At 43.0% G+C, this 23,089-nt stretch overlaps 1 protein-coding gene across 1 annotated transcript in view; it reads left to right on the top strand.

Moving 5' to 3' along the window:
- Hr39 (Nuclear hormone receptor FTZ-F1 beta) overlaps positions 1 to 23,089 on the top strand; it is a 135,722-nt gene that overhangs the window by 11,362 nt on the left and 101,271 nt on the right. Inside the window, exons 2-3 of the mRNA XM_070530115.1 lie at positions 18,572 to 18,756; positions 19,665 to 19,970. Coding sequence (XP_070386216.1) covers positions 18,649 to 18,756; positions 19,665 to 19,970 — 414 coding nt within the window. The 5' untranslated portion in view covers positions 18,572 to 18,648. The remainder of the gene's footprint in view (positions 1 to 18,571; positions 18,757 to 19,664; positions 19,971 to 23,089) is intronic.

Here is a 23,089-nt window from a genome sequence, read left to right as displayed (position 1 = left end):
TAGAAATAAACAGCTGTGAAAGCTGGAAAGTTTGGGCCTATAGAAATAAACAGCTGCAATCAAATCAACCAAAAAATTGAATTAACGGAAGTTTGCTGTATTTACATTTTTCCTGCTGTCAGTGTAATTAAATTTCCCCCCAAGTTTTGTTTCTTCTAGATTGTCCAACTTTTTGGACCGTGTGAAAAAACTTTATTGAAGAAACAGTTGTGGTCTTCTGTTTACTTGTGAAATTTTTTTGGAGAAAGTCACGATGAACCTAAAGAAGTCGGGAAACATTGAAAATTGAATTTGCCAGTCGCCCTGGGCAGCTGACCTCCCATCAACCTCCTAAGTATTTTTGTATGTGTACACAATTAGCCCCAGGAGTGATAGCCAGCACCACACTTTGTAGATAATGGGGAAAAGGCTTTTGATTAGATGAATGGGCACATTACTGTGTTGTTACATAAGCTTGAAAGTGGAGGCTTTATAACATTATTGTTAGTGCTTTATAATCTGTGTGCTTTTTATTGCTGTGTGTTGTCAAAACATACTGCTACTTTTGATTGGTCAAATACTGCTTCCACCTCTCATCTGTCATGTGCAGAAATATTCAGATAGCTCTGAAGAAGAATGTAAAAATGGTGAAAAGACTTTTTGACTGGAGAAAGGGTTACATCAAAATGTTTCGCTGCAACAGAATTCAAGCACACACCATCTACTTTCCTGAATTTGAGTTGCCGCAGGTGGTGGGACCCTTGTGTAAATTTTCGGTTAAATGTGTGTGGTGTGCACGTGCATGTCTTTGTGTGTGAGGAGGAAGGGGGGGCACATATAGTTTACGTGAATGGCATAGTTATCGTGAACGTGTGTAAAGGGTATGTTGTATGTTGTTATTATAATTGTGCCTCTTGGTTCATGATGAACTCCAATTTTCAAGATATTTGTCTTTTTCGTAGCTTGAACTAAATGTCAAAAATGCATTTTAAGTAATGTGATTTTGGCAATAAGCCAGCAATACAGTGACCATTCCAAAAGTGAATTCTATACACGCTGCCTACTCCTAATGTTTGAAAGGTACACCTCTGACATGGTAGAAGTGCCAAAACTTTTATTACAGCATTGCCAAAGCTTAAATGCTGGGATAGGTGCTGATAACAGTACATGGGTTATATATAGAGCAGGTGAAATATATTTTGAATAATTGTTTAAAGCAAAAAAAGAATTTGTAAAGAAGCGGCCTATGTTTTTCAGCGCTACTGGTCAATTTCAGCAGTATTCTCATTGGTGTGCACGTGTTGCACTACACGTGCTATGGTATGAAAAACTTTATTTAGGTCCTGAGGGATCAGTCTGGGACTGATGCGGGCGTCTTCCATGCGGGACAGAGAGACCTACGCACCGCATTAATTTCATTAAAACAATGCAGGCCTTCATTCATCCATTTGTCATATATACATGCATGGAAGAGAATAGCTGAAAATTTTCATTGAAATCTTTTGTAATAACCTCTGACATTTTTCGGCACAACACAAGCTGTGGTGCTTGCATTAAAAAAAAAAAACATATCGCGAATCTGAAGAGTGAATCACTAAAAACAGGAAAAAATAACTTTGTTGACAGTACAGGATGTCAGTAAAAGAATAAAAAAGAACTTTCGAATTCTCCGCAGTGGCAAAAATGATTTTGCTGATGCAGCAATATAATTTTTTTTTTTTCGGCACTTGAAGGCAAAAGGGTTGGCAAGGGTGTGGAAGGTACCATTCAGTGCCTCGCAACAAAAGCAAGCTTTTAGTGACCCGCCACAGCCATTTAATGACACCATTCCAGCTTCTTGCATGGACAAAAGGTAACAGGTCACTGGACCAGTCGGTGCCAGCTGACACCATTCTTGAGTGCAGCAACTTGCCTTGAGAGCTAGTGGAAACAGGGTGTCTACCAACCGGGAAAACCGGGAAAACCGGGAATTCTCAGGGAATTTGAACAGTCTGGAAAAACTCAGGGAAAACTCAGGGAATTTGTGCTTCCATTAGGGAAAATTCGCTGTAACTTTATCGAAAGGGAACGAAAGTCGTGTTAATGCTGGCTCCAGTAACAGAGGAATCGCAACGAATCATTATTGACGCCGCGTCATCGGCACGATGTATTGCCAGAGTAGTTAATGACCGATTTTCTAGACGCCCGATTTTTCGGACATGCCCGATAATTTGCACGGTTTTGCGGCACTACCACGTACTCCATATAGTCAATGTATATTGCCCCGACTGCAGGTCTGAAATGGCATTAATCAAAGCCGCCACCGCCGCTATTTTGATTATCTCGCCGCCTCGAACCGGCACTCTCGTAGGCAAATCCGCAAATCCGTAACCACCACCGCGGCAACGTCAGGCCTAGCTGCTTCTATGTTCGCTATTAAGCTTCTTGCCGTGCGGTGCCGTGTTTTTCATTGAAAGAATTCGCCGCTATCACCAATGGCACCGACTCCGCCTTTGTAATCCTAGCGATTGGCTTTGAAGCTCGCAGAGCACAGCGCGTTGCGTAATGCCAGTCTGCGAAAGTTAGCTTCGCCTCGTTACACTAGTGTTAGGCGGTGAAGCATAACAAGCGTGGGAAGGGGGCAATTGTCGCGGGACACAGTATACATTACTTAATTACACATGCGTGCACGTCGTCTTCTGTCACAGTACAAGCCCTGATATGCCTAAAAAGCGTACTGGCAGGCCTTCAGAGCTTTTTGAGACGTGCCTGTGGTAATTTTAGCCCTTGAAGGCAGTTAAAGACATGCATTAATTTTTTTCAGACTGCCCGTTTTTTTAATTTTTTTTTTGCGGCCCCTCGGAAGTCCAAGAAATCAAATGTTGACTGTACAACTGACCAAGAGGATGCTTCAGATGATCCATGTGGTGAAAGCGTGGTAGAAGGAGGATGAGAACAGAAAGGACCGACGCACTGAGGAATTAATGGGAAAGGAAGGGTGCCGCCACCTTTTTGAAGGAGCTTGAGCTAAAAAAACTAAGTGATGGCTGATGCTGAGACACAGGTGTCCCTCATCCAAACCAAAATAAATTGTTTACGCAGTGAAACCCAACACTGAGATGTTGTGTACGGACTGAGAGTATGTCAGGTCAGTTGAGGTTGACTTCCCAGCTGCTGAGAGAGAACCTCAGTTGTGACAAAGTTCAGGACCTCATACAGATGAGCTTGCTATCAGTTGATAGAAATAGCTGATATTAAAAAAATATTTACTTATGTATGCATCTCCTTTTCATTCGTATTTGAAAGTGTTCGACTCAATTTGGAATGGGCTTTACCATTTCTTTCGCTGTGCATTTTACTAACACCTTCCTTCTGTTTTCTTTTTAAATAAAATATATATTACTCCTTACTATTCAAACTGGATTAAGTCATTTTTTTTTGTTTCAGCATGCTTACTAGAGAGTGACAGCATCGGGCAACGTGGTGTCAGCCTGTCTTGACATAAAACAAAGATCTGACTCATTCAGGGAATTTCGCAAAGGTGCTCAGGGAAAACCTGGAAAACTCAGGGAATTTGGAAATGTCAACTTGGTAGACACCCTGGGAAATGACATTTGAACTAGTTCGTAATGATTCATCTTTGAAATCAGCAGTACTCAAAACATGAAGGACAGAAAGACAGCGGTACATTGTCTTTTTTATCTCTGTCCCTTGTCTAATGTGTTGCTCAAGTCAAAGATAGACCGTTGGGGGACACAATGGCTCCTTCGTTATATGTCCACATCACTTTCAACTTCCACGTCGAACTTGTGTCTCGTGCAGCAGCCAAGAAGCAAAACTCTCCAAAAGTGCATGGACACCATAGTTCACCTGAAATGCATATGATCATGTCACAGCTCATGATGCCTGATCTTATTGAAATGTGTTCATGCAAGAGCCACACAACCATTATTCATTACATGCAGTATCAAGACGAGAATTAATAACTATACCTAAGCATGACATTGAAACATGCTTGCGTACATGTTGACTATGTACTCGGAAATCAATCCCACAGGAGACATAGCGCTTGCATCTTGACACGTATGCACCAACTAAGATGGCACTGAAGCTGACTTTGTAGCAGTGAGCAAGGCTAGATTGCTTAGCTTTAAAATAAACTCTCAATACATTTAACATGTGCACTATTACGAGCATGTAGCCATGCATCTTTACTTAGAATGACTAAAATCTGAAATTAGTGCCTCTTTGTGCATTTTATTGCAGTCTTTCAGAAATTTGATTTTTCAACAAATGGTTAAAATAATTGGCAAGAAAACGTACATATTGAGTAATATATGAATGGTGGGTGCATAAAATGTGACTATACTAGATACCACAAGGAAAGATTTTAGTACAGGTTTGCAAAAATCGCACATTAAGGGAGTACTAAGTTACAGATCTAAAGAATGATTCTAACTGGCGCCCAACTGTTAATGAACTAAGCTGCTGGATTATGCAATTGTTCTTAAATATGCTCACGTGGAATTTCAATTAAATACATTTTTTATACTGAATTGAATTCTGGGGTTTTATGGGCTAGAACCACAATTTGCTTATGAGACATGCCATAGTGGGTGATTAATCCATCACCGGATTAATTTTGACCACCAGGGGATCTTTAACATGCCCTCAATGCACAGGACATGGCGTTTTTCCATTTCGCCCCCATTGAAATGCGGTCGCTGCAGCCCATATTTTTATACTATTGGTAGGTTTACCTCCTAGGAGAAAATACAGTGGTTGGTGGCATGATGAATCATTTTCCTTTTAGAATAGAACTCGGAGGAAACACTCTATGTGGCAAATTGAACTATGAAGATTTTTTATGTAGGAATGTGAGAGGATTTGAGTGTAATGTCTGGGATGTTTGGCATGGAATGACTCTCAGCTGCTGTTTGCACAATGAATGATAATTAGTAAAATCTGCTACTGTAAGTGCAATGCCCCCTACTCCATACAAACCCTGAAAAGCCATCGACGTATCGCTGCTATGAAATTCTTATACTCCTTTATCACGACAACATAGCTATCAACAAGAGCGACTACGTCAGACCACCTTACCAACACTCGAGCTGTGACACTTTCAAATATTCTTTTTTTTTTCCTTTGCCATAGAACTCTGGAATAAGCTACCACGTGAGTGCATCGGTCTATCATCAATGGACGCATTCACCATTAAACTTGAAGAATTATTTTGCTGAAGGCGATTTGTAAAAAGTTGTCGCTCCCGAGCTGTTTTTTCAGTGATCTAACCTTTTTATAAGTGCCTTTCTGAAATTGGTTTGTTCCTGATGTGCCCATGTGCCCACGTGTATCCGTTAGTAATGTATACATGCATTTCCTTTCTCTTTTTTTTCTTTTTCCAAAATAAAAAGACGGTCACTCCTTTTTCAAAAGCTGTTAGGTTAACTATGTTAGTGTCTTCCATTTTATATGTTTTCATATGTTTTGTTTGATGTTCTTTGCTTGTATTATATGTGCCCACACCTGTATGAGCCCGTGTAAGGCTTACAGTATCAAATATAAAAAATGTGGTTTAAAGGGCCCTTAAACCAGCCTGAGCTCAATTAGTTACATAGTGGCTGATGTGTACTAATCTGGTATGAATATAGTGCTGCAAGAATATTGTGAAATGGTGCAGTAATAGCAGATTTACAGGAGTTTGATGATTGAAAACGCGGCCACTGCTGTTTCTCACTCTTTGCGATTCTCCCAACTGGCGCTCTCTCTCCCTTGCCACATATGCTCGGCAAGTCTACGCAGTGCAGCAAAAGCTGCAGGTTGCATCCACACGCCATAAGAAAGGCTCCTCCATCGTTCGCCCCTAATCGCCTTCTGTGTGAAGCTGACTAAATGAAAGCGTCATAAAATGTCTAGTGGCGCACAGTGGGCAAGCCCCCCTCTATACTCACAGTGGGCTCTGGTCATGTTGGCGCTGTCGTTCCTCGACGACCAACCAATCAACAGCTTTTAACCCTGGTGACATACTTGGAGCACCCTGCTGACATCACAACGCTCTAAGGAGGCACCAGAAAGGCCAGGAGAGAAACAAGGCATTGTTTTCAAATTTTTGGCGTTCCCATTGCATGGTGCACGCGTTTGTATAAAATCTCTAAAAACTTGTCAGAGGTTCTTTAGCGGCCTGTTAATAGGAGAGCATTGGTAATTGAAGAGGTAATAAATAAAAAAAATGGGGCAAAGTCCAACTGCAACAAAATTTCACTTTGGCTAAATTTTTCATAAATGAGTATTATATACCATTAAAGCATTCTTGGCAGAGCTGCAGAGCTGGTAATTGCATAATATTCTTGTTAGCAGCCTTTCAGTAGCACTTGAGCAGATGATGTATGCATGCCGTGGTTGTCGTCATGACTAAATCCCAGCTTATTGCCTCCAAGATTTTTCAGCCTGCCATTCTGCACTAATTCATGCGTCACTTCCAGCGAGCGGTAATGGCTCTTTTTGTGAGCTTTCCATGCCACTTTCACTTGTATTTCAGACGTCAAATTTTGTGCTTAGCCTCATATATAGCTACACTATCTTAACTAGGTTTTTTACGTGGTGCAAAATTTTATTACAGTTTGCCTTTAAAGTAATGCCAATGTGCATGGGTGGAAATTTTGTAGGGATTGGCATTTTCTCTGTACTTTATCAAACAGTATTCTGCAGACAATTCAGGTGGACATGTTGGAATGTATATATGATTTAGGTACCAGAAATTATGTAAGATTCTTTAGTTATGTGCAATGTCTTTCTGAAATCGTGGTTTCTCTCCTTTGTTTTCTTTGTTTTACCAAAGATATATGATCTTGAAACTGACCTTACCAACTTAGTACTACCTTCTATCCCCCACCCCCAAACGTGAATTTTAATATGATGTGCAGTTTAAAAGCCAACTCTTACACTGTGTAATTGATTATTTCTGTACCTTATGCTCTTATTTCTTAATTTTAATTTACAGTACAAAACCCTCAAATGTCTTTAAGGATGTGGTCTCGGTTTTCAGACATTTAATTCGGTGTTTAAAAACCGACTTCCTGCTGTTGGTTTTGGTTCTGACAAGCATATTGTGACGGTGTAGGAGATCTGCACTGGTGTTTAATGAAACGCAACAGCAAACACTCCAAACCACAGTATCAGAACAGTTGACCTCGTCTTCTATTCTCGCACTGCCAGCACATACCATACTGTAACACAAATTCCTGGGGGCAAAAGCGCGGTCCCGGATCTGCCTAAGGTATATGGTGCTAGTCCAAGTGGCAGGGCTTGAGCCTCGATACGTGTACAAGTTCTGTGGCTGGGGCCACAAACACAGTGGGGGCAACCACAGGGAGACCTCGCATGTCAGGTCGGTCACTTGGTGTACCACGTGATAGGGTCCAACGTAACGGGGCAGCAGCTTTTCAAAGAGGCCCACGCGACGAGAATGCCACCAGAGGAGGACCAGTGAGCCAGGATCAAAATAGACATCTCAGTGGTGGCGATTGTGAAGCATGTTATGAACAGTCTGAGAAGCCACAACACGGTCACAGGCAATGCGGCGGGCAGTTTCGGCATGAGCAGGGGCATCAAGGGTGTAGGAGCAAGTTGCAGATGAATCTGTGGGAAGCAAGGAATCAAATGGCAGGAGTGCACTGCGGCCATACAAAAGATTGAAAGCTGAATAACTGCAGTGTCATGGCGTGAAGAGTTATAATCGAGCGTGACAAAGGGCACAGCACCAATTCCAATGACCTTCCAACACATACATAGTGAGCATGTCGGCAAGCATGCATTTGTGGCGCTTAGTCAGTCCATTTGTTTTGGGATGTTAAGCTGTTGTAAACTAACGATGACTGTAGCAGTATTGTAGAAGATTGTCAATCACTTTGTTGAGGAAGCAATGGCCGCAATCCGTTAAGAGCTGATGAGGAACACCGTGTTGTAGAATAAGTTTATAACATCTCGAATGAGAAAATTGGCCACATTGGTGGCGCAGCATGTGGGAGAGCTCGCGTGGTAGCAAAGTGAGTCACGTAATCTGTGGCGGCTGCAACCCGTTGATTGCCAAGTGCTGACACAGGGAAAGCTCCACGTAGGTCGTAGCCAACACAGAAAAATGGCTCACCGGGAATGTCAATCGGCTGAAGTAGGCCAGCTGGACACGAGGATAGTCTCTTGCGGCGCTGACAGTTCTCGCAGGTTGCAACGTATCGTCGAACGAAACGGGGAAGGGCAGGCCAGAAGAAGTGCCAATGGACGTGGTCATAAGCGCGAGCAACGCCTAAGTGGCCAGCGGTGGGGGCATCACGAAGCTGTGTGAGCACGTCCGAGCATAGGTGTTCCGGCACGACAACAAGAAGCTTGGTGCTGTTGGGATCAATGTTGCACCTGTAAAACACACTGTCCTTTAAGACGAAGAGCCGGAATGGGGGGTCCGAGGGATGTGCGGTGAAGCGATCGATGATAGGTTGTAAGGAGGGGTCACGACGCTGCTTAATGGCGATGTTGAGAAAGTCCGTAATGGATAGAACACAGGCATCAGTGTCATCATCGGTGAGATCAGGGGGCAAGCCGGATATCGAAACACGCAGTCGGTGTCCTGGTGCAGTCGCCCTGATTTTGTCACAGAAAAGAAGTATTCCTGTAACCGTAATGCCCAGCGGTCAAGGCAATCCGTAGGGTCTTTCAGCAAAGATAGCCAACAGAGGGCATGGCGATGTGTAACAACAGGGAAATGTTGCCCGTAAAGGTAGGGCAAAACTTCGCAATGGCCCGCACGAGAGCGAGGCATTCACATTTGGTTATGGAGTAATTTTGCTCAGAACAAGAAAGGAGTCTGCTAGTGTAGGCAATAACACGGAATGAGCCATTCTGTTGCTGGAGAAGAATAGCGCCAATACCATGACCACACTCGCATCTGTACGAACTTAAGTTTTGGTGGCCAGGTCAAAATAAGCCAAAATGGGTAGATTTGTGAGTCTAGCAATAACTTCGGAAAAAGCGACAGCCTGAGCAGGTTCCTACGAAAAAGAAATGCCTTTCTTGAGAAGATCAGTCAAGGGACTGGCGATGTCCGCAAAGTTCTCAATGAAGTGTCGAAAGTAGGAAACATAGTCCTATAACGCAACGGATATCGTTCGACGAGTGTAGAAGCAGTGATTCTTTTACAGCACAGACTTTGTCGGAATCAGGCTGTATGCTGGCAGCGTCGATGAGGTGGCCAAGAACTTTGATGTGACGGCGCCCGATATTGCATTTAGCAGAGTAGAGCTGTAGAACAGCTTTTCGGAAAATGGCGGAAAGGCGATGGAGATGGCTTTGAAGTTGGGCAAATAAACAAGAAACGTCATCAAGGTAGCAGAGGCATATGGACCACTTAAGACCACGAAGAAAATAGTCCATCGTGCGTTCGAAGATGGCAGGGGCATTGCAGAGCGCAAACGGCATGACTTTAACTTGATATAGGCCATCAGGTGTAACGAAGGCTGCTGCCTCGCTATCATGTTTGTCAACAGTAATTTGCCAGTACCCAGAGCGGAGGCCAATAGAGGAGAAATACCTGGTGCCATGCAGTCTAACGCGTCGTCGATACGTGGAAGAGGGTACATGTCCTTGGTAACCTTGTTGAGATGGCGATAGGCGATAATCCACACAACACCTCCAAGTGTTGTCCTTTTTCGTCACCAATATGACTTGGGAGGCCCAAGGACTGGAAGGAGGCTCTACAATGTTCTTCTCAAGCATTTTGTCAACCTCGTTTTGTATGATGACGCGTTTGGGTGCTGACACATGGTAAGGTCTCTGGGGAATGGGAAGGGCATTGCCTGTGTTTATGCGATGCGAAACCAGGGTGGTCTTACCCAACGAATGACCACCAAAATCGAAGATATCTTGGTACGAAGCTATGAGGGAGCAGAGAGCATCAGCATAATCAGGTCGCAGGTCAGGGGAAATCATTCGGCATAATGGGTCCTGATATGTGGAAGTTGAAGTCAACTCTGTAGCAGTCAAGTCAAGCTGAAGATCAGTAGCCAGTGGCAAAACAGTATAGTGCTACAAGGAATGCAGCGCCACTAGGGAAATATCCAGCAGAAGAACTTGCGTTGATGAACTGACGTTCAGAATGGGAAGGCATGCTTGATTATTCAGAACTGTAACAATGGTGTTGGGTAACGTAACATGGCGGCTTAAGAGAACCTCCAGGACAGGATATGCCATGTAGTCTCCATCAGAGAGAGTAAGGAAGGGCACCATTGAGACGTATGTTGTGGCATGGGGCAGCAGACGAACGAACTGGCCTCACCAAAGGCAGGACTTGTCTGTGGCTTCGTCGGCAATACATTGGGGTAGACCTAAGCGCAGAACGCCGGAAGAGCAGTCAACATGGCCGGCAATGTTAATACAGGCAGTACATAGGCCAAGTATGGAAGTTGTGATGCTATTGGCAATGCGAACGAAAGGGGAAGCGGCAGGTGCAAGCATTTTCTTAAGATGTTGGCATAGGGCAGAGCTCATTACAGATTTCTGATCCCCTGTCTCTATTAGAGCGGTTATGGACAGACCATCAATGAGAATTTCGACACGGTTGCGTCGAGGAGCAGAGGTCAAGAGAAGATTTTTGATCCTGGTCCTTCCATTTTTGGTCCTGGTCAGTCCATGCAGCGTCCAGAGGTGACCTCTGGATGCTGCATTATTCATTTTTCTGAGTTGCGGCAGTGATACGACAAAGACGGCGAACATCGACGCGGCAATGAGCGGGACTGTCGAGCTTGAGGTGAGGGTGAACGGCTGGGATTATACAACGGAGTGGGGACGTCATCACTTGAAGGATTGGAGGGATTGGAGTCAGCATAAAATTGGCCGCGTGGGTTATATGCCGAGCTACACTCAAAAGTGACCTTGGAACGCGGAGATGAGTACCAGTAGCTGTGGCAGTACTGAGAGATGTGGCCGCCGCGACAGCAGATGCAACAGATGGGCTGGTGGCCTGATGTTCGCCATTCAGCTGGGTTTAGATAGCATACTGGTGGGTGCTGCAGGCTCGGTGCAGCTGAAGCAACTACTGGGATATTTGGGAGCGGACAGCTGCTTCCTTGACTGAGGAGACCCATGTGGGCAATCTCTTGTCAAATGACAGACTGAATGAGTGATACGGTTGTCATGTCATTGTCGAGCGGTCGAGAATAGGAGCTATGGCTTCCAGTTCCTGATGGACAATCTCTGTCGCAGGAGGTGTACTTGACGGCTGACGAATTTCTGGAACGTTGATGCAGGAGCAAGTAGCTGCGGTGTTTGGCAGGCGATTGAATCGCTGAGCATTGCGTTGGCTTTTAGCTTGTTTGAAGCATCAGCACGCTGCAAGGATGGCATAACTGTCGCACAATTCTTGCACAAAAGAAAATTGAATGCATTGTCGGCAATTTCCTTTAGCACATGGCTGGCTTTATCTGATTCCAGCATGTCTTTGTCTGCTTTTTTACAAAGAGCCAGCACGTGTTATGTATAGGAAATATATGACTGTGGATGACTGAGCCTGTGTTGCAAGCTCTTGTCTGGCTGATAGCTGACACCCGGCAGGTTTTAAAAATGCGTCACGCATCTTTAGTTTGCAGACTTTCCGGCTAGTCAAGTCTTCGTGTGTGTCATACCAACCACATGCGCGCTATGCTTTTCAGGTAGAAGATTACGTTGGCAAGCATGAGTGTCGCGTTCCATCTGTATGGTCGTTGACGCGTTCATACCAGGTGAGGCAGTCTTCCATGTCCCTGCCATTTGTGCTGATGAAAATCCCTGGGTCACGAGGGTGAAATAGCACTAGATGTAACGAAGCCTAGGTGGATGTGGATGGGGTGTCTAGATGTAATGAAGCCTGGGTGGATGTGAATGGGGAGTCGTCGTTTGAAGACATTGGGACGGAACCGATGTGGCCTGCACTGTGGAGATCCAGCACAGCGTCGTAGCGAGCGTACCCTGCACATCCACCAAATGTGACAGTGTAGGAGATCTGCACCGGTGTTTAATTAAACACAACAGCGAGGGCTCCGAACCACAGTATCAGAAAACAGTTGACCTCGTCGTCTTCCGTTCTTGCGGTGCCCGCACATACCATACTGTAACAATATAAAGCATGAAAAAGATTTCTTATTTAGGATACATCATCCTTGTTCTTGCCAGGTCAGGCTCTTGTTCTGCTTGACTTAATGTAGGCAGAAAGTACCGTGTTTTTTAAAGTGTGATAGTGTCACATACTTTAGATATCGGAAGTATCATTTTCATCAGGCACAGAAGGCCTGCCTATGGCAACATGTTTACAATAATAGCAACAATTGTTGCTTTTGGTGAAGAAAGAATTAATTGCTGTGCCAGTAATATACAGTGGACTCTCGATAAACAAAACTCGCAAAGAAATGCCGGATAAATGGAACAGTGGCATCAACTTTGGTTGGCTGCCCATTGTTAGCAAACTTGGGTTAGATAGAGCCCATCTTTTTGTTAACTCCAGTTAAACAGATCTTTAACCGAAACAACCACCTGCCTCATCAGTGTATGAAACAGGAAAAACCTGACAAACATGTCTAATGGCAATGCTTTAAATAGTGAAGAAACTCCAATCCATTAGGCAGTTGCGGGAAAGTTAATGCAAATTAAGGATGTTGAAGTTGCAACAGTGTTTTGATCATGAGGACTTTGCTATAGGAATGTAATGATCCTCAAGAAGGTAGAGAGCACTATGGAATCGGTAAGATCTAGCAGTTAGGCTGCTACTACTGCTTCGTTCACGCCACCAGGAATAAGAGACCTCAAATGATGCTCTTGTTACCTTCTCTGAGGAGACAGTTGTATACACCATCTGTGTGAAGTTCTTGAAGACTGATTTTATCGACAAAGACATAGGTATTACTGTTTTTGGACCAGACAGCAAGAGGTTTAGTTAAGTCTGCAGTGCTTTTTCGAACGTGTGGGCTGTGCAGAATTATTGGGAATTTTTTCATGCATGAACACGACCTTGTTCGAAAGAAGCTGTAATAGCTGAAGCAGAGAGTAGTAGTTTTCTTTTTCCCACCATAGTAATGTCAACACAACGCATTTCAGATAAAACAATTCTTGGTGATATTTGTGTCCTTCACTTAAATGAAACTTCAGATAAACAGAACACATTTTTCTGTCCCTTCAAGTTGTGTTATAACGGAGTCTACTATACATAATGAAACTTCAGATAAACAGGACACATTTTTCTGTCCTTTCAAGTTGCGTTGCAGCGGAGTCTACTACACGTATTTCTGACTACGTGAAACAGGGGTGGAAGTGCTATGCAAATTCCGCCAAACCACCGAGCGGCACCAACTTGCGACAAAACACTAACTTCAAATGAAGTCGTACAGGCATTTGTTGGCTAGCATTTAGCCCCAGAAGCCAACCTAGAGCAATGCGTTTCAGCATCAAATTCTTTGGTCTGAGGGTCTGTTTATTGGCGCATTGTAACTTGGCCGCAGGAAATCGAGTCCTTTGTGCTATACATTGCATTACGAATGTTTTAGATAAGTCATGTGTTTGCCTTATATGCATACCGGCTAAAGATTATTTGAACTGGCACTCATGCTATGGGGCAGTCGGGAAAGAAAGCTGTGCTCTCAGCTGAATGAATAAGTCACGGTCTGTGGTTATACATTTCAAGGCTCGTTTGTACACCCTAATGGTAAGTTCAAATAATGGCGAGCACCACTCATGTAACATTAAAATATATTTTGCACATGCACGTGAAACCTTTTGACCAGAAATATCCAATGGCAACTGTAATCATCACTCAAATTTGCATTCCAGGTACTGTATATTCTGCACAACCACACCTTGTAAAATTGTACTTTTGCAGTCGCAAAATGCAAACCAAGGATGTAAAGTTTCAGTGTTAGTCTGCTGTAGCGGCCCAGTGGCAGTCGTAAAGGGTTGGAAAATATGCGAATGACAGGAATTGCATTTGCAGCAGTGATGTTCACGACACAACTTGCGTTGATGAAGTCCAAAAATTTTAAGAAACGATTATTTAACATTCAAAGATATAAGATACCTTTTTACATTGACTTTATCAGGCAGCCCTAATAATCGTGCTTGTGCAAAATATTGGTCGGGGACATTTGTGGGAAAGCCACTGAACACTTTTTCCCTTATTTTCTTGAAGTGTCAAGAGTTTTTCTTACTTTTTGCCAAGTTATTTGGAATACTGGCAAACACGCAATCACCATCAAAGTAACTTCGCATTTATTCTGTTGTACTCTGCTATGCCAACTAAAAGCCGCCAAGAATGAAATAACTGAGGGCATTACGTAAATGGTATCCACTGTGTGATGACAGGTGTTGTTCACGGTTGTCACCCTCAGTATTTTTTGTTCATTGTGCACGAATACATCTAATTAGCTAACTTAATAAACTTACCTAATCGATGAGATGTCTATGAAAAAGTTTAGGAGGTTGTTGAAACATGAGTGATAGCTGGATTTAAAGCAACCTGGGATTTGCATTACCCAGTATCCTTATCCAAAAAATCTTGACTAGCAAATCTTGACGAGCATTAACAAAGGCCTATCAACATACAGTGGGTGCTGTTCGCGTAAATCCCTTGGTTATTTCTCTTTTCTTGGCCACATTTAGTTGGCACATCCAGTATGTAACTTAATAATGGTTTCGAGGAACGCAAATGGGTTTCCTTTGTCATGTTTATGACATTCTTTTTCCTTAGTGAACTTTCCTCCACCTTAGGGGCTTACACAGGATTTAGTCGCCATAACCCAATAGTGCTCTGTAAAGTCAAATAAAAAAATATTTTTTCTTGATTTGTCGCTATTTCACTTATATTGAGCCTTACCTAGCATGCTCCAAAACGCATATCTTCTGCTCCAAAACAAACAATTCCTGCCCCCAGCCTGCTCCAATGTGCCAAATTTGCTGCTCTCAGAGCTGTTCGGAAACCCTCTTGGCCGCTTCCATCCTTGTGAATGCATAGTTCCAGTTTATTTTAGCCATGAAATCTGGTTCAGGTGCTACAATGTGACATTTTTTTTCAACAATATTGTGGACTGATTTATACCAGTGCTTATTTTCACAATAGTGAGTTTAAAGGGATAGATTTTGCCAAGCTTCAGTTTACATACAGATGCACATGCGCACTCACCCTCTCTGATTTCAAGAGGAAAAAAGTTACTGTGATCCTAATGTGGCACCTGCTATGGGCAAAGTTTTTTCTTCACCATATTGCAAGGGTGAAGATGATGCGTAAGTAGCCTGATGATGACAACATAAATAAATGGAACATCAGTGAATCTTAGAGACTATGGCATTGTGCTGCTTAGCACTAGGTCGCGGGATCAAATCCTGGCTACAGCAGCCGAATTTCGATGAGGGCAAAATGCAAAACATCTGTCTACTGTGCATTGGGTGCACATTAAAAAGACCTTCAGGGGGTAAAAATTAATCCAGATTTCCCCACTATTGTGTGCCTCATCATCAGTTCTTGGTTACTTGCCGTGGTTTCTTAGTGGCTATGGTGTTGGGCTGCTAAGCACGAGGTCGTGGGATCGAATTCCGTCCATGGCAGCCACATTTCAACAGGGGCAAAATGCGAAGGCACCAGTGTACTTAGATTTAGGTGTACGTTAAAGAACCCTAGGTGGTACAAATTTACGGAGTCCCCCACTATGGCGCGACTCATAATCAGATTGTGTTTTTGGCACGTAAAACCCTATAAATTAATTTTAATGTTTTTCTTTTCAGATCATGGTTTTTACATGTAAAACCCTAAAATTTCATTAATATAATTTTCAATGCCAACGTGCAGTGCATTTTGGCTATAACAAGAAGACGCTTTTGTTAAAGTGAAATTTAAAATTTGTTTGTGTGAGTACTTTCGTATTTACCTTTCAGTAACTGACAAGCACGCAACTGAAGTGTCTTCACAAAGGTTTCATTGTAGTTTGTAACATGGGACGATCCTGGAAACAGTGCAGTCAGGCACATGTCACCTTAATTCATTTTGATGTATTTTGATATATTTACAGCTCTGAAAAAAATAGAAACACACAACTTGAAGACAAGCCGAGCGCAGATTCTCGTGTATTGCTTCAGCACAAGCCATGTCATCACATGCATGACGTCATCACAGCATAGTATCTACATCACATCACAGATTGTCAACAGCTTTAGTATTATCACAAGCATCTATGTCAAAGCTTTGCGTGCACTAATTCTAACAGTGCGTGGGATCTGCATAATTTTTTCGTAATTAAAATAAGTATTTTGTTTGAGAGAACACTTGTCAGGTGTCACTCAAGTGCTACAGTAATTCGAAGACTGTCATGTTACAAATGAGAATGAAATGTGCATTTCTCATCATTAGAACTCTCTATTGCTATTGGTATAGCTTATCTGGCAGTGTTTCAACAAGGCTGTTGTAAATTGTCAATGCTGTATTGTGGTATAGTAGTAAATAGGCATCAATATTTTGCAGCTCACTTTATAAATCATACTTTTATATAAGGCTCAGGGTGTGGAGAGAAAATAATCAAGTTCCTGCTCCAAGTGTTTTAGCTTCCTTTGTGCCTTGAAAAGCTCATGCATAAATTGCATCCATTATGAAGTCATTCTTCAGTAACAATTTTTAGATCCTTGCTACCGTTATGGTTGCATATCATGTATCCTTTGTCATCAGCAACTAGTGTATGGTGTAAGAACCACTTTCATTTGCTTTGAATGATTTTCATAAGCGAAGACCCTGCTGCAACAATTTTTCTTAAATGCTTCATATGATAAATGCTTTATTTATACCTTGAAGGTTGTTATTAGAAGGCAGTTTAGAATTTAGCGTCATTCATGTAGCTAAATAAATAATTTGCCCTAGGTCATTAATGGCGTTGTCCAGCACCTATTATTTGGGGGAAAAGAAAACTGTATGAAATCTGGCTTTCAGTAAACTCTACTGACCACAGTAATGTGTGAAAGTAATATTTTATTGACCTTACAAAAACATAGTAAGTACATTAGACACCTGTTATGATGAACTTCTAGCATTGTGCTAGTGTTTGGTTGGTCTACCATAGAATGACAGTAAAATAAATCTGCTTAACAGAAATTGCTATGCAGGTTTAGTTAAGCTGCTGCTATGGGTGTTGTGCTGCTTAAGGGGGGACATTGGTCCCCCCCCCCCATAAGAAAAAGCATTGTTGTTATGACTCAAGACACATGAACTTTTCAGCAAATGTTCAATCTTGTGTGTTGATTGCAAATATGCAATGAACTTATTCCCAAGTCAATTAAAAAACATTTGGGAGGTGAGCTGCAAAAGAAGAAAATGCACTACAGCAAGAGCTAAAATTAAGCAGGCATGCTTCTGATCGTCCGAACAGTGCGACTTAGCATTTGAATGTTTGTACCTGTAATGTAGATTCCGAAATTCAAAAGTTGCACCATTGCAAGTGTATTTTTTTTTATTTCTACAAGATTTTATCATGTCGCTGTGCCCTAAAACACACTATCATAATAGTTCTTCACTCAATACTCAAGCATTCAGACAAAAGAATAATTTTAAAAATTTAACGGGTAGCAGAAAGATGTGCCACTCCCAAAATTTGTACCTCGCAAAAATAATTTTTAAAAACTTGGAAAAACTAAAAAGTGTGTGAAAATATACATTTAAAGCTAGGGAACCAGGTAGCTCTCTTTTGGAGCAGCTTTGAAGCTCATTTTTAGCAGTAAAGCAAGCCAGAATGATGCTCTTTCAAATAAGACCCATGGCCTGACTGATAAGCAGTTTTGGAATGGTAAACAGCGTTAAATATGTAATTTTCAGTGCTTTCATAGGCAAAACTGATAATTTACTAGGATAAGTAGTGTTTCTTTACTCAGCGACATGTCATTTTCAGCTAGTTTCTTGCCAGCAGGTGGGCCGTGAAATATAGATTGAAGAAAAGAAAAGGAAAATTTATTTTTGTTTTATTTCTTTTATCTTCACCCTTTTTATATGGCGCCACATTTTGAATTATAGAAACCCAGGTGGTGAAAATTAATCCAGAGCCCTCCACCACCAATGTTTTGTTTTTGATTCTTTTCTATCTTACCAGACCTTCACTCTCGGTAAGATTGGCCATTTTGTATTTGAAAAGTGTAATTTACCATTCAAGCTTAACAATATTCCTCTTTAGTATGCTTTTAAATGAAGCTCACTGCTAATTCACACAAGCATTGGTACCCATATCACACGTGTTCAAAAGCACTTCGACATTTTCTTCCCCATGCAGACCTCTTCACTTGTTTCTGTGCATTTATTGAGCATATTTGGTTTCATGGGCCCGCTGTGTAACTTCATTCTTAGAACCACCAGTTTCCAAGAGTGCACACAATGCAGCGAGCCATAATGTGGCTCATCATCTGCCTACTAAACCATGTGGTGTGTATACAAGGAATAAAGTATGTTATAAACCTTATGATTGTTAATTGGTTTCCCTTTTTATACATAGAACAGTGTTATGGACTGAGGGAGACCTGGGCATGTCAGTTTAGTAGCCAGATAATTTGTTGATGCTTATTAGTGTTCTTGTTACAGCTGACAGGCAGCAGTGCAAACATGGCCCTAGCCTGTGGGCAGCTGCCAGCTGAGGGCCCGGAAACGCCAGTGTTTTCATGGTGGTGCAGTGCGGCATGGAGGAAGTGCGCGTGTGCCCCGTGGCGCCCCCTCCCCCTTTGGGGGCTGCCCCCCAAGATGACGGGGACGACCCAGAGGTCATGCAGGTGAGCTGCTACGCTTCAGGTCATAAGTGTGCCACTGTCAAGATTTGTCCAAGTACTTTTTTCTGCCTTAGTCTTTTTCCATCCGTCTTGAACAGACTGTAGGAGAAGGTATAGGAGAAGGTATAGGAGATGCAGCTAAGTGCTGAGCTTGACTCTTCCTGGTAACACTGAAGTGGAAAAAGTTTTGAAATGTGGAAATGCATTTAGAAAGTGGGAATGAGTGTGGAAATATGAACAGAAACTTCTATGTTACAACAAACATGAATGCAAATGTGGGGGAATAAAGTGCAGCACATTTCATGCAGACTTTGCAAAAATGTGACTACTACTGTATATGTGGTCTACCCTGCTGAAGGTGGTGTTTGTGCAAGATTGTTGCGTGACCTTTCGCTCATAACTTCGTCATAGCTGTGCTGAGTCTGTATTCTGGGATGATTGCTTTCAGTTATGCTTTTAGCTCTTGTGATGCAACAACAGTTCTGTATCAGCTTGGCTTCTTTAAAATAGACTTCGTCACCTGTCATTTTACTGGGCAACTACAAAAACATGAAATCTATGCTGATGGCAATTGTGATTCCTGACAGACCTATTATTTGTGGGTTCTACTCTTGCTTTTTAATTGTCGGCGCATGAGATTTTCCAAATAGTTTATATGATAAAATTAATGAATAATTAGTTTTATGCCCCTAAGCTAGATTGGGGCTATGGGAAAATGTATCGGAGGGCTCATCTATTTTCACTGCCTGAGGTTTTTTGTCATTTCCCAAAATGTTGATGCAGGAACCTTTTGGCATCCTGTGGCCAGTATCATAATGCTATAGGCATTGAGTCACTGTAGCGGAGGAAAATGATGCCCTCAGAAACTAATTCTACAGTTATTTTCTCTGTGGGTTTAATAACACGTTTAGGTGACTGGTGAAGGGCTGGCGGTGCACCTGCGACCCAAGAAGCAGCGGGTGAATGGGGCCAGCCAGCCAGGGGTCACATGGGGGGACAACACGGAGGAGCGCGAGCGACCAATGTCCTGGGAGGGTGAGCTCTCGGATGAGGATGAGGAGGACGACAGTGGTGACCAGACTGCACAACAGCCACCAGCTGCAGCAGCTTCAGGGGTAGTAATTGTGCGACCAGGAAACAGCCCAATGATGGTGGAGAGGGAGGATGGGACCACCTCGCCTATCAGTCTGACTGTATCCTCAGGCCCAGACTCTAAGGTGGGCATTTTGAGCTTTCTGCAGTATGGCTGACCTCTCTTCATATGCTGTTTTGACCAAGTCCAACTTTGCATCATTTGTAATTCAGAATGTGGCCACCATGGATTGGTATTGGACCTTTGACATCATGCTCAATAACCAAGCACCATAGCCAATGTGCATGTGCAAAGTAGTGTAAAGTACTGTAGAAGATGTGCATTGCCTATGTAACTCATCATTATTATAGGTAATTCATTGCTGTAGGTAGCAACAGGGCAGATGCACTGTTGACTTTGGCTTGTTGAGTGTTGCTGTTCTGTTTTGAGATGCTATCCAAGTTATATTGTTGCTCATGTTGTGTGGTTGTGTGGTGCTATTAAATCTATAAATTGCCAACTTCAGGTACTTGGCATACAGTATAAAAATTCTGCAGAGGTTGAAGGCTAACAGCAGCAAAATTTCACTTTGGCTGAATTAGTTATAAATGAATTGCATACACATATACAGTCAAACCTTGATATATCGAACACGGATATATCGAATTATTGCATATATCAAACACTTTCTATAACAACTTGAAAGTCGCATGCGTTTTTAATTTTTTATTTTGAATGGGGTTGGGCGTAAAATGGATATATCGAACTCTGCCATCCTGGACTACGTGTGCTCTGCTGACAAGCTGCGAGCTTTCCCGCAACGCCCTCAAAGATAGCGATGGCCGTTCGCGACTGCTGCACTCTAGAGCAGCACACATCGAAAGCACCGAGGGCGCCATTTTAATATAGCGGCGTACGTACGTGGCGGCTTGGCTAGTTTGACAACATCAACAACGCATTGCCTTTGCCACACTGACTCCTCCTCGGTGCCACGCTCTGCGCCAGCCGTGCCTCGCGAGGAATGGCAATTTGCATCTACAAAGACATGCGACAGCGCGCTCACTGGTTCACTCATAGACGCCTTAGCAGGTGCCACTTCATACTTTCTTATTGACAGTGTTTCAAGATGCTTCGGTTGACTGATGTAGAAATTGCAGTGGAAGTAGCGGCCAAACTTGAAGATGCTGCCGAGGTTGATCCCGCAAACGTTGATGGTGTCCCTCTCCCAACTTCAACTGAGGCTGTAGCTGAGGCTGTGGCCCTTCTTCGCCGCTACTGCGGCGCAATAGAAGGCACCGAGCTATCGCTTGTGGATCGTTTAGACTATGTTGAGGACACTGTGGTTAAACACGCGGCTCCCAATAGCATGCAGGCTACACTACTGTGGTACTTGCAGCCAAAGAAATAAATACTTTGTCGGAAGTTTCAAATTATTATTTACTGCGCCACGATTGGGGCACAGTCAGGGATTGTTGTTCAGAGGAACTTTGCGCGGCTCATGAAGTCAGCGTGGCCTAGGCCAATGGCACGCGGCGTAACCAAATGCACGCTCCAAACAATGATTCTCGATCACACTCTTGGTTCATTGATTGATTCGTACAAGTTTTCTGTGTGATTTCATATATCAAATTCTGGCTATATTGAACTATTTCACGATCACCGTGCTGTTCAATATATTGAGGTTCGATTGTATTATTGAAGCAGTCTTAGCAAAGCTGAGTTGTCAGTGTTTTTATGTTAAAAAACCTTTAAATAGCACTTTAGCACATGACACAGGCACCTGGGCTCGTATTCTGTAACACGTCGGTTTTCAAAGAATTCTGTTTGGCGGTGGCGTCACGTTTGGGTAGTCCGCTGACGTAATGATAACCAAGAGAAAGGATAGAGGCCAATCAGTGTGCAGGTTTTTCGCTGTATGGGAACGTCACAAAGCAAGGGAAAATATAGCAGATGATGAGCATTTCCTGGGAAATAAAAAATAATTTGTTCATGGTATTGATGAGGTTTCTGTTTTTTATTATGAAACGTGTGGCATACTGGCGGTGAGTGATTTAGCGTATTTTGTTTACTGTGGTTCACCCATTTATGCCGCTAGGTAGGACGTCGTACGCTGTCTTGCCGCTTCCAAGGAACCATTGCTTGACTACCCCCTCTTCATATGTAGTCTTCGGAAATTTCACCGACCCCTTTTCTTTTCCGTTGGTTGTTATGGCTTCAGCAAAACAAAAACAAAAAATATGCGGCTGACTGAAGGCTGGGACAGGGCAAAGGATTGCTCGTTGGCCACACACTGTTGGAAACTTCCAATTGAAAAAAATTGCAATGCGCACAGCACTTTGGCCACAGTATCAATGCTTCTAGTGCATTGCGGCTTCTCGCACATGTGGCGCATTATCCCTTTGGAGAACCTTAATTGCCTCCTGAATTCTTCGTCTCCTATCTCAAATGCGCCTTGTCGATGTCGAGGTCGTCAATGTCTCTCACGGACGCTCGCTAAAAGCACTAACACAGGCGCCACAGGGATCATCATCAATGCCGTTTTGCTTGGAACGCTGATCTCACCCATGCACACGGCATGCACAAGCTCTGTACACGGTGCTTCGGATCACACCGAAGCACCGCGTGCGACTTCACTTCGTAGCAGACGACAAATTTGGTTTCCGCACGATTGACATGTGCGTGACGTCACCACATGCATGCGTGCCCCGAGGTGTCGGCGTCACCCAGGCGGCGACCAATCACTGCTCACAAAGCAAATTCTTAGGAAACAGAAGCGTTACAGAATACGAGCCCTGGTGGTTAGCAGTTGCGATGCTCATCCTAGAACATCACCTGCTGTGCAGGTGCTGTCTGATCTCTGAGGTCACGCTCAGGAGCTGCGCTCAGTGTACCAGGTTGCGTGTCATTCCCAGTGAGCAGTAACTGCGGTATATGTCTGTGAGAGAGAGAGAAGAGAATTTTGGTATTAGAAATGTCCATTCTTGTGAACTTTTCAGAGTGCATCCACTCTTATTTCAAACAAAAAAAATGCGCAGAAGCTGCATTATATCCATACCTACCAACTTTTACGATTTTATTATGAAATTCCCGATTTTTATAGCTTGTTTACTATTGTTGTATTGATACCAACAGTTGTATGGTTCTTTATTAGTGGCGAGTTTGGGAATGGGAGCGAAACTCCATTTAAAAGCCTGCATATTGTGGGGTCTGATATGGGGTTCTCCTCCGTGCTCTTGGGACAAAGGAACGACAACACAGTACAGT

The sequence above is a fragment of the Dermacentor albipictus genome, chromosome 1 (genome assembly GCF_038994185.2).
Source record: "Dermacentor albipictus isolate Rhodes 1998 colony chromosome 1, USDA_Dalb.pri_finalv2, whole genome shotgun sequence".
Taxonomy (NCBI): Eukaryota; Metazoa; Arthropoda; class Arachnida; order Ixodida; family Ixodidae; genus Dermacentor; species Dermacentor albipictus.
Note: the sequence above shows the minus strand (reverse complement) of the source record. Positions and strands in the feature narration are given on the sequence as shown.